Here is a 10,926-nt window from a genome sequence, read left to right as displayed (position 1 = left end):
TTAATAAATGACGCTACATTAACACTCCAAGTGAAGAAAAAAGGATAATAATCATTTTTCAAGAACTATCTAATAACCATCATGCTGAAATATTAAATAGTAGAGCTTTAGAAACACAATATAAATATAATTGTATTATATTATAAACGATTAAGTAGTTGTGTAAAGACCACCCATTTTCAAATACAGATGTCTTGTGTTTCGTATTTTGAAAAGTGTGGAAACATTTGAAACATTGAAAAACTTCTATTTTTTGTTTGCGCCTCTGTTCAGCGCCTTGTGGACGTTTCTCGTGGTTTGGTCCGCACGAGACGCCGTAGTCGGGAAGATGGCGGCCACGGTGCTGGTTAGCCGCTCTGCTAATGTCCTTCCAAAGATTTCCAGTGAGTAACAGCTGAACGTCGCCTGCGCTCGTGTAGAAGTGTGTGTCAGAGGATAATAGAGCATGTCTGTTCGTCTGTGTGGTCGCATCTGCGCCTCATGTTCACGCCGAGCACACGGATCCAGTGACCTTGCTAACCGGATAAACACCTGCTAGCACCTCAGCTAGCTACTAGCTCATATTTGGACCTGTCCAGTACTTTCAGGCTAATTCACCGCGTCAGCTGAGGGCTAGCATCGATATGTGGAACTATTACTGAGGGGGAAAGCGTTACGTTTATCTGAGTGTTGGTCAGTGTCATCTCCGCTGGGCCACAGTGACGTGACGTGTGTTAGAGACACTCACAACACATAAGTGAACTCTGATGACAGTTGTCTGTGAAAATCCCTGAAGTTCCACAATTTCAGAAAAGGTTCAGACTGGCTCGTCTGGCTCCAAGATTCGTAACACTTCATATTTCTTCTTCATTCTGATGCTCGATGAGAAAATCACCTGAGGCTCCGTCTCAGTATCTGCAGGATGATGGCTGCAACGATTCTTCATGTTTGTGTGATTAACTAGGTTTTTACATGACTAAGCAGATGTTGTGCCTCCTTGATAATAGAATACCCAACAGTACAATCCAGAGTGTCAGCTCCATGTTGTGAGGACTGTATTTTGTGCTATCCTACATGATCATCCTGACTGTACGCAGCCTGTGTTCCTCTCCTTTCAATAGGTAGCTGCTCCCCTGCTGTATTGTCAGCCGCCTGCGTCTCCACGGGTCAGCAGAGGAAGCTGCACCATGCAGTCATTCCAAAAGGGAAAGGAGGGCGCTCCTCTTCTAGTGGAATATCAGCCACGGTGTTCGGTGCCACAGGGTTCCTGGGTCGATATGTCGTCAACAGGCTGGGTGAGTTTAAAAATACAGCATTATAATGATGTTAAACTGTGCACACACATATTCTTACTATTCAGAAAACCAGAGATGGGGCTTGTGGACAGAGTTTTGATATTTAATTACTGTCTCAGTATAATTGGTTGATCTGTTTAGGGAAATGTGGTGATCCGTTTTTGTTCTGTTATCTTGAATTTGAATTAATTAATCGTGTGCAAGTTTTTTTTTCTTGTTGAATCGATGGTGCAGAGAGGTGATTGTATCTAATGATGATTTGCAGGTCGGATTGGCTCTCAGATTATAATCCCGCACCGCTGTGATCAGTATGACCTCATGTACTTCAGGCCCATGGGTGATCTTGGACAAGTCATTTTCATGGTGAGCACTTCAGACACATTTCTCAGACGTCACAGAATTTGTTGTAGAAATACTTCTCGGTGGTGAAATCAAGCACTTAAGAGCCTTGAATAAAATGTAAATGTGGTGTCTCTGTTCCTTCTTGTTGCAGGAGTGGGATGCTAGGAACAAAGACTCCATCAAACGTGCTTTGGAGAACTCTAACGTGGTTATCAACCTGGTGGGCAGAGAGTGGGAGACGAGGTATTAGAGCAGAAGAATTTATTTTTTAATCCTATCCCACCACGATACAATGTGTGTCACACGTTGCATGACTGTGTTGTTTCACCTTGTGATTTATAAGTAAACAATCACAGCATTTTTCTCTCTTTTTGTTTGAAGGAACTATAGCTTCGACGATGTCTTCGTGTCCATCCCTCAGCAGATTGCCAAGGCAGCCAGAGAGGCCGGCATCACAAAATTCGTCCACATGTCTCACCTCAACGCTGACATACGCAGCCAATCCAAGTACCTGAGGAACAAGGTGGGCTGTTTCTCTGCATAATGCACGGTCGATCCCTAACCCGACATATGTTTGTCTGTCATAGTGTTGTGTTAGAGCTGATGTGTTTGCTGTTTGTCTGTTCAGGTACTTTTAGGCTTCATCCACACTAATATGATTTAGTTTTAAAGTGCATCACTTTTGCTATGTTTATGCCTGGCACCTACACTACTATGAAGGTTAAAGAGTCCCTTAAAGAGAGATGCAGCTCACCCTATAGAACAACTTTTGGTTTGTGTGGAGACGGCCAAAAAAATAGAGACTTGAAAATCGTCCCCCCCAGTCTTCTTACTTATTTTAATATTTTATTTTTCTATTTTATTTTTTTTCCTATTTTCTATATTTGCACAAACACACCACAGCAAATTCCATGTATGTGTAAACTTACTTAACAATAAACCTGATTCTGATAACTATTAATCTTGAATCATGTGCTGGCTACATTAACATTTGAAGAAGGTTCACATGTTTAAATGCAGGTGATCATTGTGTGTAATGTTCCTTTACCACAGGCTGTAGGAGAGAACGCAGTGAGAGACGAGTTCCCTGACGCAATCATCATGAAGCCGTCTGAGATCTATGGGAGAGAGGACAGATTCTTTAACTACTACGCAAGTAAGAACTTGTTTGTTTTGGAGACTGAGATCAGTTTTCTGTTGATTCTCAACCTCAGTTGTGCTGCGTATTTAGTTCATTGTCATCTCTTCATCAAGTTTTACAAGCATATAGCAGAACCATTTCACATTTTTTGATTAGTGTTCTAGAGTTAAAAAAAAAAAACTCCCTCCACTTCTCAGAGTTAGCCAGCTAACTAGACTACCCGCTGAAAGTTTCATGTTTGGCTTAAATCCTGTTTCAGATATGCGCTGGTTTGGCAACGCTGTTCCACTTATTTCCATGGGGAAGAAGACGGTGAAGCAGCCTGTTTATGTAAGGGTTGTGTGTTGCTGTGTCTTCTGTAACATGTTGACCAAGTCTGAAGGACATGACATTTCTTTTGGACTCTAAACTGAACTAAACTAAACTGATCTCCTTCCTCAGGTGGTAGATGTGGCCAAGGCCATCCTCAATGCTGTTAGAGACCCTGATGCTAATGGAAAGACCTACGCACTCGTTGGGTAGGTTTGAAAACTTGTTCCTTCAGGTTCATCAAATACTCGTGATATTAAAAGGAATCGCACAAGTTATCCATCCATCCATTATCTATACAGCCTATCATATGAGGGTCACAGGTGGAGCTGGAGCCAATCTCTGCGGACATTGGTTACACCCTGGACCGGTTGCCAGTTCATCACAAGGCTGACATACACAGACACATAAACATTCACTCTCACACCAATGGCCAATTTAGAGTCTCCAATCAACCTAAGGAGGCCAGAGTCCCTGGAGAAGCAGATAGAAGTGTTTATCTGGAGGAAAGAGGAAAAAAAACACTTGTGAGCACAGATTTAAACTGTGATTTTCTTTAACAGATTGTTTTTGTCTTTTCTTTGAAGCCCGAACCGTTACGTCCTTCATGACCTGGTGGAGTACATCTACGCTGTGGCACACAGACCTTTTGTGCCCTACCCTCTGCCCCGTCCTTTCTATCAGTAAGTTCCCCAACATCATTCGCACTCTGACAGCACAACTGTCAGGGGCAATTTGTGGTTCAGTGTCTTGCCAAAGGACACTTCAGCAGCCAGACTGGGAGAACCGGGGATCAAACCACAGGGGTTTTCAACCCGCTCTACCACCTGACTCACAGCCAGCCTGTTCGTCAGTGTTTTCTACTGAAAAATCCTCTTCTGTGTAATAGAGATGACAGAAAGAAGATGTCTGGAAAAGAATTCAATGATACCCGACTGTGTTTTCCACAGTCGTTCGTGGCAGATACTGTTTTAATCTGTGGCCTCATGTTTGTGGTGTGCTTGTTGCTGACTGAACACAAATTGAAGTTACAGAAACACTGAGTTCTTAGTAATCAAACCCTTTATATGGTGTCTTTAAGGTACAGTTGTGACTAACATCATTGTCACTGTCGTTTCTTTTCAGTCTCGCTGCTCATTTTTTTGCAATGAATCCTTTTGAGCCTTGGACGAGCCCAGACAAAATCGACAGGGTGAGAAAACCACGACTTTGGATTGTGGAGCTTCTTCTTGCATTATTGATATTTCTGCTTATTCTAGTTAACAAGCGCACAGACTGTAATTCTCTGCTGCACTTTTTTTCTTCCAGTTTCACATAACAGACATGAAGTACCCAGGACTTCCTGGTCTGGAGGATCTCGGGATCACACCTTCGACTGTAGAACAAAAGGCGATCGAGATTCTGCGTCGTCATCGCCGATTCCGTTACCTGGAAGCTGACCTGGACGATGCGAAGCCAGCCAAAACTGTCAACTATTAAACTTGTTGAGAAACGTCACTATCGCTCCGGCAGTCAGAGGATGTCGGTACCTCTGCTATTGTCAGTAACTATATTCTGTATGTAAATAAAAAATGATCCTTTAAGAATTTCCTTGTTTGGACTGTTTTTCATGTGATTGTCATTAGATGTGATGTTACGATGACAGAACCTCTGAAGACATGATTGATTAATGTTCCTCCTCTGAACATATGTCAGTCATGTAGATCTCTGAGAATCTTAAGGGCTGTGAAGTCTCTCAATCAGTCTCACTCAGAGGCTGAGTTGCATGATGGGAGTTGTAGGATCCAGTGGTTTTGGAACAAGCACACAGGTGATTTCCTCCAGCACTGATCAGAGTCACCTGCTCCTCATCAGAGACCTGGAACATGTCGGTCTCTGTGAGCCACGGTCGGCTTTTCCAGTGTCAGCATGAGGGCAGGGCGGTTCACCCAGCCTGCTCTCATACTGATGGGGATCGGACTCGTCTTCAACGTGGGCATGTTTCTAAACGCAGGGACCGACCTGGAGCTGGACTCGACCCAAGTGATCAAGAGACTGTCTGAGCTGGAGGCCAGCATCAGCAACATCTGTGAGTACAAACAACTATTTATGATTATATTAAGTTGTATTATATATAAATGCTGAATAAATAAATGGAAAACAACTCAAAAGATCTGATTTTTCAATTTAAAAAAAAAAGCTTTTTCGAAATGAGGGCAGAGACATGAAACATGATCTGTTTACTCAACATGTTTTCAAAATTGAAATGTAAAAATACATGTATGTGATATGGTAGAAACAAGAAATGTTTTATTAACCAAATAAAACACAAAAATAAAATACCAACATACAAAATGTTCAGTGCAGGTTACACATTAGTGTAAGAGTTGACCATGTACAGTTCAACCATGAACTTCAGTATAAATAACTGTATATAAAACACAAATATAAAGTCAATTTATTTACCGTCTGTAAATGATAGAAGTTTTGAAAAGTCCTGTGCTGCTGTGACACTCAACCCTGGCAACAGATCAAATATAATGTGATACAGAATCAATCAAGGGGAAGATGCAAACATGAATCTCAATGGAAATACTGTATTTGATTTCATAAATTGACAAATAACACTACATGTTGTACTTCATGTCTGGTATTTTACAAGGTGATAATGTCTCCGGCTCATTCTGCCTTTTCGTCCTCAATCTCTGAAATTTGTCAAGACCACATGCTGCAAGCTTTTGGACAGAAGCAGGACGCCATGCAGAAAATGCTGGAAGACGACAGAGACGGGCCGAGAAAAGCTGGGGAGGTCAAACAGCAGCCGCAAGACCAGGAACAGTCTGAGCAGAAAGAGCAGCCTGAAGCAAAGATCCAAAAGGCGGTAAAGTCCAACAAACTGTTTCCTGACTCTGTCCTGTTCAAGCAGTGGGGGGAGAATCTGTCCGAGGACGACCAACGAGAGGCACAGGGTCTGTTTCAGAAGTACGGATACAACGTTTTTCTTAGCGATCGCCTTCCTCTGGACCGAGTTCTTCCAGATACCAGGGATCCAAGGTACCACTGTCATCTCCTGCTCATCCCGGCTTTATAAGGAGAAATAACACCAGTCTAAGTCACAGACAGGTTAAAAGGTCAAAACGTCATGAGTCCATATCTCCATGAATTAGAATTTGAGACACTTAATGAAGATCTGAGAAGGTGCAGCCTGATGATTTAACACAGGATGACCCACCTGTCTTTGTACTTCTTTAACAGAGAAGGTTTGAAGAACCTTTGAGGATTCACGTCATTGATCGCTAATTATGTCCTTCAGTTGGTTTGTAACCTCCACCCAAGAGGTTATGTTCTAAATCCTGTCTGTTAGTGGTTTGGGTTGTTTGTCTGCAGGTTTACACAAAATGGGGCCCTTGGCTGAAGTGTGCACTCTACTGAGTGCCATTGTCCACCAAGGAGGTTGTGTTTTCACCTGTCTGTTTCTTCATTTGTTAGATTGTTCTTATTTAAGAAAGATTATGCAAAAAAAACTACTGGATGGACGACCACGATATTGGTGGAAGGTGGTACTGGTCAGGAGAGAAGTCATGACATTTTGATGCAGATCCAGATCACGGTGGAATACAGGAATTTATTTGATCACTTTCATTAACATTTTGAGACGAGGGGGCTTCTCAGTCATGTTTAGGGGACTGCTGATCGAAATAAAAATGTGGATCTATTGAATTCATTTAAATTTGGCCTTGGGGGAAGTATGAACTCTCAAAGCATTTACACAACTGTCTAATGCAACAGTAGTTGACAGTTGTTTTGAATTTAAAGTCACTCTGTCTCTGATTAGGTGTGCGAACAAGACTTATCCTAAAGACCTGCCAAGTCTGGGAGTGGTGCTGATCTACCTGAATGAAGCTCTGTCTGTGATCAAACGAGCGCTCCGCAGCATCATCGACCGCACCCCGAAGAACATACTGAAGGAGATAATAATGGTGGACGACAGCAGCTCTAATGGTTGGTTGGTTAAAACACATTGTTGTGTGATAAGCAAACGCACATCTAGTGTTTTTAGGCTAAACAGATAATTAGTCTGCAGGACATCACATCTCAGATCCCTGCTCCCGATTTCTGTTCAGATTTTTAACCATGTAAACAAACGACAACTGTCAAATTGTCGTGTCATTTAAAGTCTGACTGTAGATGGTATTGGTGAATTGCTATAAAGTAAAATAATTTATATGCATGAATAAAACATTAGAACCATGTTTCAGTATAATGCAGTCACAACCACAAATTAAAACTTCTATTCAGATACAGTCACAACATAAAATTTCACAAAAGTAGTATTTATTGTAGCTATAGCTTGTGAAGGTGTCAGGTACCACATGAGTGATCAGAACCGTGACTCCTCCATATATAACGTTTTGCTGCTTTGCATTCTTGAAAATCGTTGTGGAATCTAGTACCTCAGTCATGTCTGAACCTGGAACACTACAAACTGTAACTGAGCCTGTTCTCTAAACATATGCCAACATTCTCCCTCTCAATCCAGAGGACCTGAAGGGCGACCTTGACGTGCACATGAAGTCACTGGAGAGAGAGAACCCAACTCTTGTCATCAGTCGAGTGAAGCACAGCAAGCAGCGAGGGCTCGCCTACGCCAGAGTCTCAGGGTGGAGAGCTGCGACTGCGGACGTGGTGGCCATCCTGGACGCACACATCGAAGTTCATGAGATGTGGTGAGAAAGAGGCTGAAATACTTTTATTTTTGTTCAAGCACTGACAATAATATAAAGTATAGTTGTATAGTATAGTACTTCAGTGTCTTCAACACTAATGCACACAGTACAGATCATTTAAAAAAAAGAGAAAAATAAAGTTGCAGGACAAAAATACAAAGACAAATGGTGGAAGTCTTTACTTTGAAACTGCAATGAAATATATAAAAGATTTAAAATCTGTCGATCTTTGTTAAAATGTGTAAAATACGTAGTAATCACTCTCAATTATTCAGTCAAAGATGAGGATAAACTGATGCGCAGCTACTGTGTGGAGCTTTAAATTAAGGAAGTCCATCTCTCCTCCACAGGGCCGAACCCCTGCTCACTCAAATCAAAGCCGACCGTACAGTGGTGGTGTCCCCCGTGTTTGACAAAGTCAACTTCCATGACCTCAAGGTCATTCAGTACCTTCCAGCGGCGCACGCCTTCGACTGGGCTCTGTGGTGCATGTACGAGCGTTTTAAGCCCGAGTATTACAAGCTCAATGACAGCTCACTGCCCGGGAAGTAAGTTCAAGTGAAATCATCGACATTTGTTAGATAAAGTGTGACTCTTGATAATAGTCGTGGTGCATTTTTAAAATGACCCAGTAGTCACCGTTTTGATTCCTCTCGAGGAGTCCATCTGTAATGGGAATCCTAATCGCTGATCGGACGTTTCTTGGGGAGATTGGAGTCCTCGATGAAGGAATGAAAGTGTACGGTGGGGAAAATGTTGAGCTGGGAATTCGTGTAAGTAAATCTTACCTATCTAATACTAAAGCCTACATCTGATGACACAAGCCCAGCTGCAGCAGGACAGAACATTCCTGCTGTAATCACCGTCCAGAGTAGTTTAAAAAATGTTTTTTGCTCATAAAGGTGTGGACGTGTGGAGGCAGTGTTGAGGTGGTCCCTTGCTCCAAGATCGCCCACATCGAGAGGAGCCACAAGCCCTACATGCCCGACCTGAGTCCAGCCATGAAGAGAAACGCACTGAGGGTAGCAGAGATCTGGATGGATGAATACAAACACAACATCAACTTGGCCTGGAACTTACCATTTGAGGTGTGTCAACATAGTCGAGAAAGAAGTGAAGCCCTGTTTGTGGCACAGAATAGATTTGTAGTTATTTGTCCACTGAATGTCTTTAAGTTCTTACATGAACGGGAAATTTTTTGCCTCTGCAGAATCACGGAATTGACATCGGGGACGTGTCTGAGAGGAAGAAACTCAGAAAGAGGTTGAACTGTAAACCTTTCAAATGGTACCTGGAAAACGTGTATCCCAAGTTGGATCCCTGGGATAGTATACTGGCCTATGGAGGAGTAAGCTTAGTTGGTGGCGGCACTGCACAGCATCATGTTTTCTTGACCACACCCCTCCTGTCCTCATGTTTGACAAAGTTGCACTGACGAAATGATGAATTCCTTTGCTGACAGATGAAGAATCTCGATGCCGAATTGTGCTTGGACCAAGGCCCAGTGCCGGGTCACAGACCCATCGCCTTCAACTGCTACTACTATGGACCCCAGGTATGCCAACTCTAGTCCTTATGTCTTCTTTGACGTATTTAACAGTCCGTCCTGCTTTCTGACCAGTTTGTCTTTTTAGTACACGTTTTACCGCACGAATGGTGAGCTCTACATCGGTGGCATCAAGTCCCTCAAGGACAATGACAACCGGTGTTTAACCGATGTCGGCAAAAAAGAAACTGAGCCTGGACTTTACAACTGCAAAGAGGCCGTAAAGAAAGGAATGGGAATATACTGGGACTTCTCTCAGGTACAACAACATAAACCATCATCAAAACAAGTGTATTAACATCATGGAAGATGTTGCAAAAGGAATAAATAGACTGGTACTCTGTCAAGCCTGTAGCGCTGCCAATGCCCAACAGCCCCCCTAAATTAAGCAGCAGCACATTGCACAAACTCATAGAGAGCAGCAGTCCCCTAAAAATGTTTCATCAAGACCCATAAATTAATCACTGGGGAATTTATGAAAATCTCCCAGTTTCGAAGAAGGTAGAAAAAAACCTATCTTGGCTCCAGCCCTTTGTGTGGATCTGTGTCAAACTGTAATGGCTTCTGTCTTCACCAAAGAATCATAGGAATTATTTTTTATGTAATCCTGCTCACAAACAAACGGATGGGGTGAAAACATAACCTCCTTAGTGAAGGTAACAAAGTGGGAAGCTGAAAATATTTGACTGCGGTTATTCCATTTGCACTAGTGTATGTTATTGTATTTTTAGTTACTCTTATCCTATGACACTTGCATGTTGAGTTGCTTGAGGTGCCTGGGATTTAAGATTTTCATTGCCAACATGTACGCTGTATCTGTTGTGCAGATGACAATAAAACCTTTGAAATACTGATCACTACGTCACTGTCCTGGACACTTCTTTTTTTTTCCAGGGCAAAGAACTGAAGAACAGGAAGACAAAAAGATGCCTGGAGATTAAAGATGCCAAACTTATAATACGGGAATGTTCTGGTCAAAGATGGGAAGTCCAAAACATAATCAAAACCTTTTAAAAAGTGTGTGTGGCCAACAAGAGGTGAAGAAAAGAATAATCTGTACAACATAAAAAAGAAAGTTCAAGAATTGTGACTATGAATATGATTATTTAAAATGTCTTATCTGGGATTGAAAGTGTTATTGATTTTGAGAATCTTGAGAGTTATGTATTGACTTCACCCTGTACATTTGTTTAACATCTTACGTGTCCACAGTACAACTGCAAATAATTAATTTCACAATTATCAAAGGTCAGAATGATTTTACAATTCATTCTTGTATGAATTGACTGTGGAAAAATACCCAATAACCCAACCTGAGATGAATCCTATATTGTTTGCATCTTCTTTCATGGTTCCCAAATTATGACTAATGATTAAATGTGTCCGTGTTCAGCTCTGTTGATGAGATTCTTGTATAAAGACCACTCACTGTTACATGAATGCTCAATAACATGGAACAACAAAGTTACATCCCTGAACGATCCACCACAACAAAACCAACCAGTTATCTCATTTGTTTTCATCTTGAAAACTCAGTGTTTCCTGTTGAAGCAGCTGATGCTGAGATGAGCTGTCGAAACTCTCACAGCGTCTTACCTCAGGACAGAA

At 42.0% G+C, this 10,926-nt stretch overlaps 2 protein-coding genes across 3 annotated transcripts; both read left to right on the top strand.

The window, feature by feature from the left end:
• The first annotated feature begins 244 nt into the window (after positions 1-244).
• On the top strand, positions 245-4,652 carry ndufa9a (NADH:ubiquinone oxidoreductase subunit A9a). 2 transcript variants are annotated; one of them, XM_020103597.2, is made up of 11 exons: positions 245-383; positions 1,101-1,274; positions 1,540-1,637; positions 1,768-1,859; positions 1,998-2,139; positions 2,670-2,772; positions 3,017-3,087; positions 3,199-3,275; positions 3,654-3,749; positions 4,192-4,258; positions 4,375-4,652. In XM_020103597.2, exons 1-11 carry the CDS (start codon positions 329-331, stop codon positions 4,543-4,545), a joined length of 1,146 nt encoding a protein of 381 aa, XP_019959156.1. In that variant the 5' UTR covers positions 245-328; the 3' UTR covers positions 4,546-4,652. The 2 variants fall into 2 exon arrangements, with proteins under 2 accessions (XP_019959156.1, XP_019959158.1); XM_020103599.2 differs by having other exon boundaries at positions 272-383; positions 1,077-1,274.
• Positions 4,653-4,900: 248 nt separating this feature from the next.
• Positions 4,901-10,468, top strand: LOC109639889 (probable polypeptide N-acetylgalactosaminyltransferase 8). Its single transcript, XM_020103587.2, has 11 exons — positions 4,901-5,134; positions 5,766-6,099; positions 6,881-7,047; positions 7,586-7,772; positions 8,123-8,320; positions 8,431-8,545; positions 8,675-8,860; positions 8,983-9,120; positions 9,235-9,327; positions 9,407-9,577; positions 10,213-10,468. Exons 1-11 carry the CDS (start codon positions 4,975-4,977, stop codon positions 10,330-10,332), a joined length of 1,869 nt encoding a protein of 622 aa, XP_019959146.2. The 5' UTR covers positions 4,901-4,974; the 3' UTR covers positions 10,333-10,468.
• Positions 10,469-10,926: the final 458 nt, after the last annotated feature.

The sequence above is a fragment of the Paralichthys olivaceus genome, chromosome 7, assembly GCF_024713975.1.
Source record: "Paralichthys olivaceus isolate ysfri-2021 chromosome 7, ASM2471397v2, whole genome shotgun sequence".
NCBI classification, from domain to species: domain Eukaryota; kingdom Metazoa; phylum Chordata; class Actinopteri; order Pleuronectiformes; family Paralichthyidae; genus Paralichthys; species Paralichthys olivaceus.
The sequence above is the reverse complement of the archived record's forward strand: the minus strand, read 5'-3'. Positions and strand labels throughout refer to the sequence as shown.

What these genes read in the sequence shown, in the direction of transcription:
- ndufa9a (XM_020103599.2), top strand. Translation starts at nt 329, where the DNA reads ATGGCGGCCACGGTGCTGGTTAGCCGCTCTGCTAATGTCCTTCCAAAG. An exon ending in GGCAGAGAGTGGGAGACGAG is followed by an intron (nt 1,860 to 1,997) that starts GTATTAGAGCAG and finishes TTTTGTTTGAAG; the next exon opens with GAACTATAGCTTCGACGATG. An exon ending in GCCCAGACAAAATCGACAGG is followed by an intron (nt 4,259 to 4,374) that starts GTGAGAAAACCA and finishes TTTTTCTTCCAG; the next exon opens with TTTCACATAACAGACATGAA.
- LOC109639889 (XM_020103587.2), top strand. Translation starts at nt 4,975, where the DNA reads ATGAGGGCAGGGCGGTTCACCCAGCCTGCTCTCATACTGATGGGGATC. An exon ending in GGCCAGCATCAGCAACATCT is followed by an intron (nt 5,135 to 5,765) that starts GTGAGTACAAAC and finishes AAATTTGTCAAG; the next exon opens with ACCACATGCTGCAAGCTTTT. An exon ending in CCTGGAACTTACCATTTGAG is followed by an intron (nt 8,861 to 8,982) that starts GTGTGTCAACAT and finishes TTGCCTCTGCAG; the next exon opens with AATCACGGAATTGACATCGG.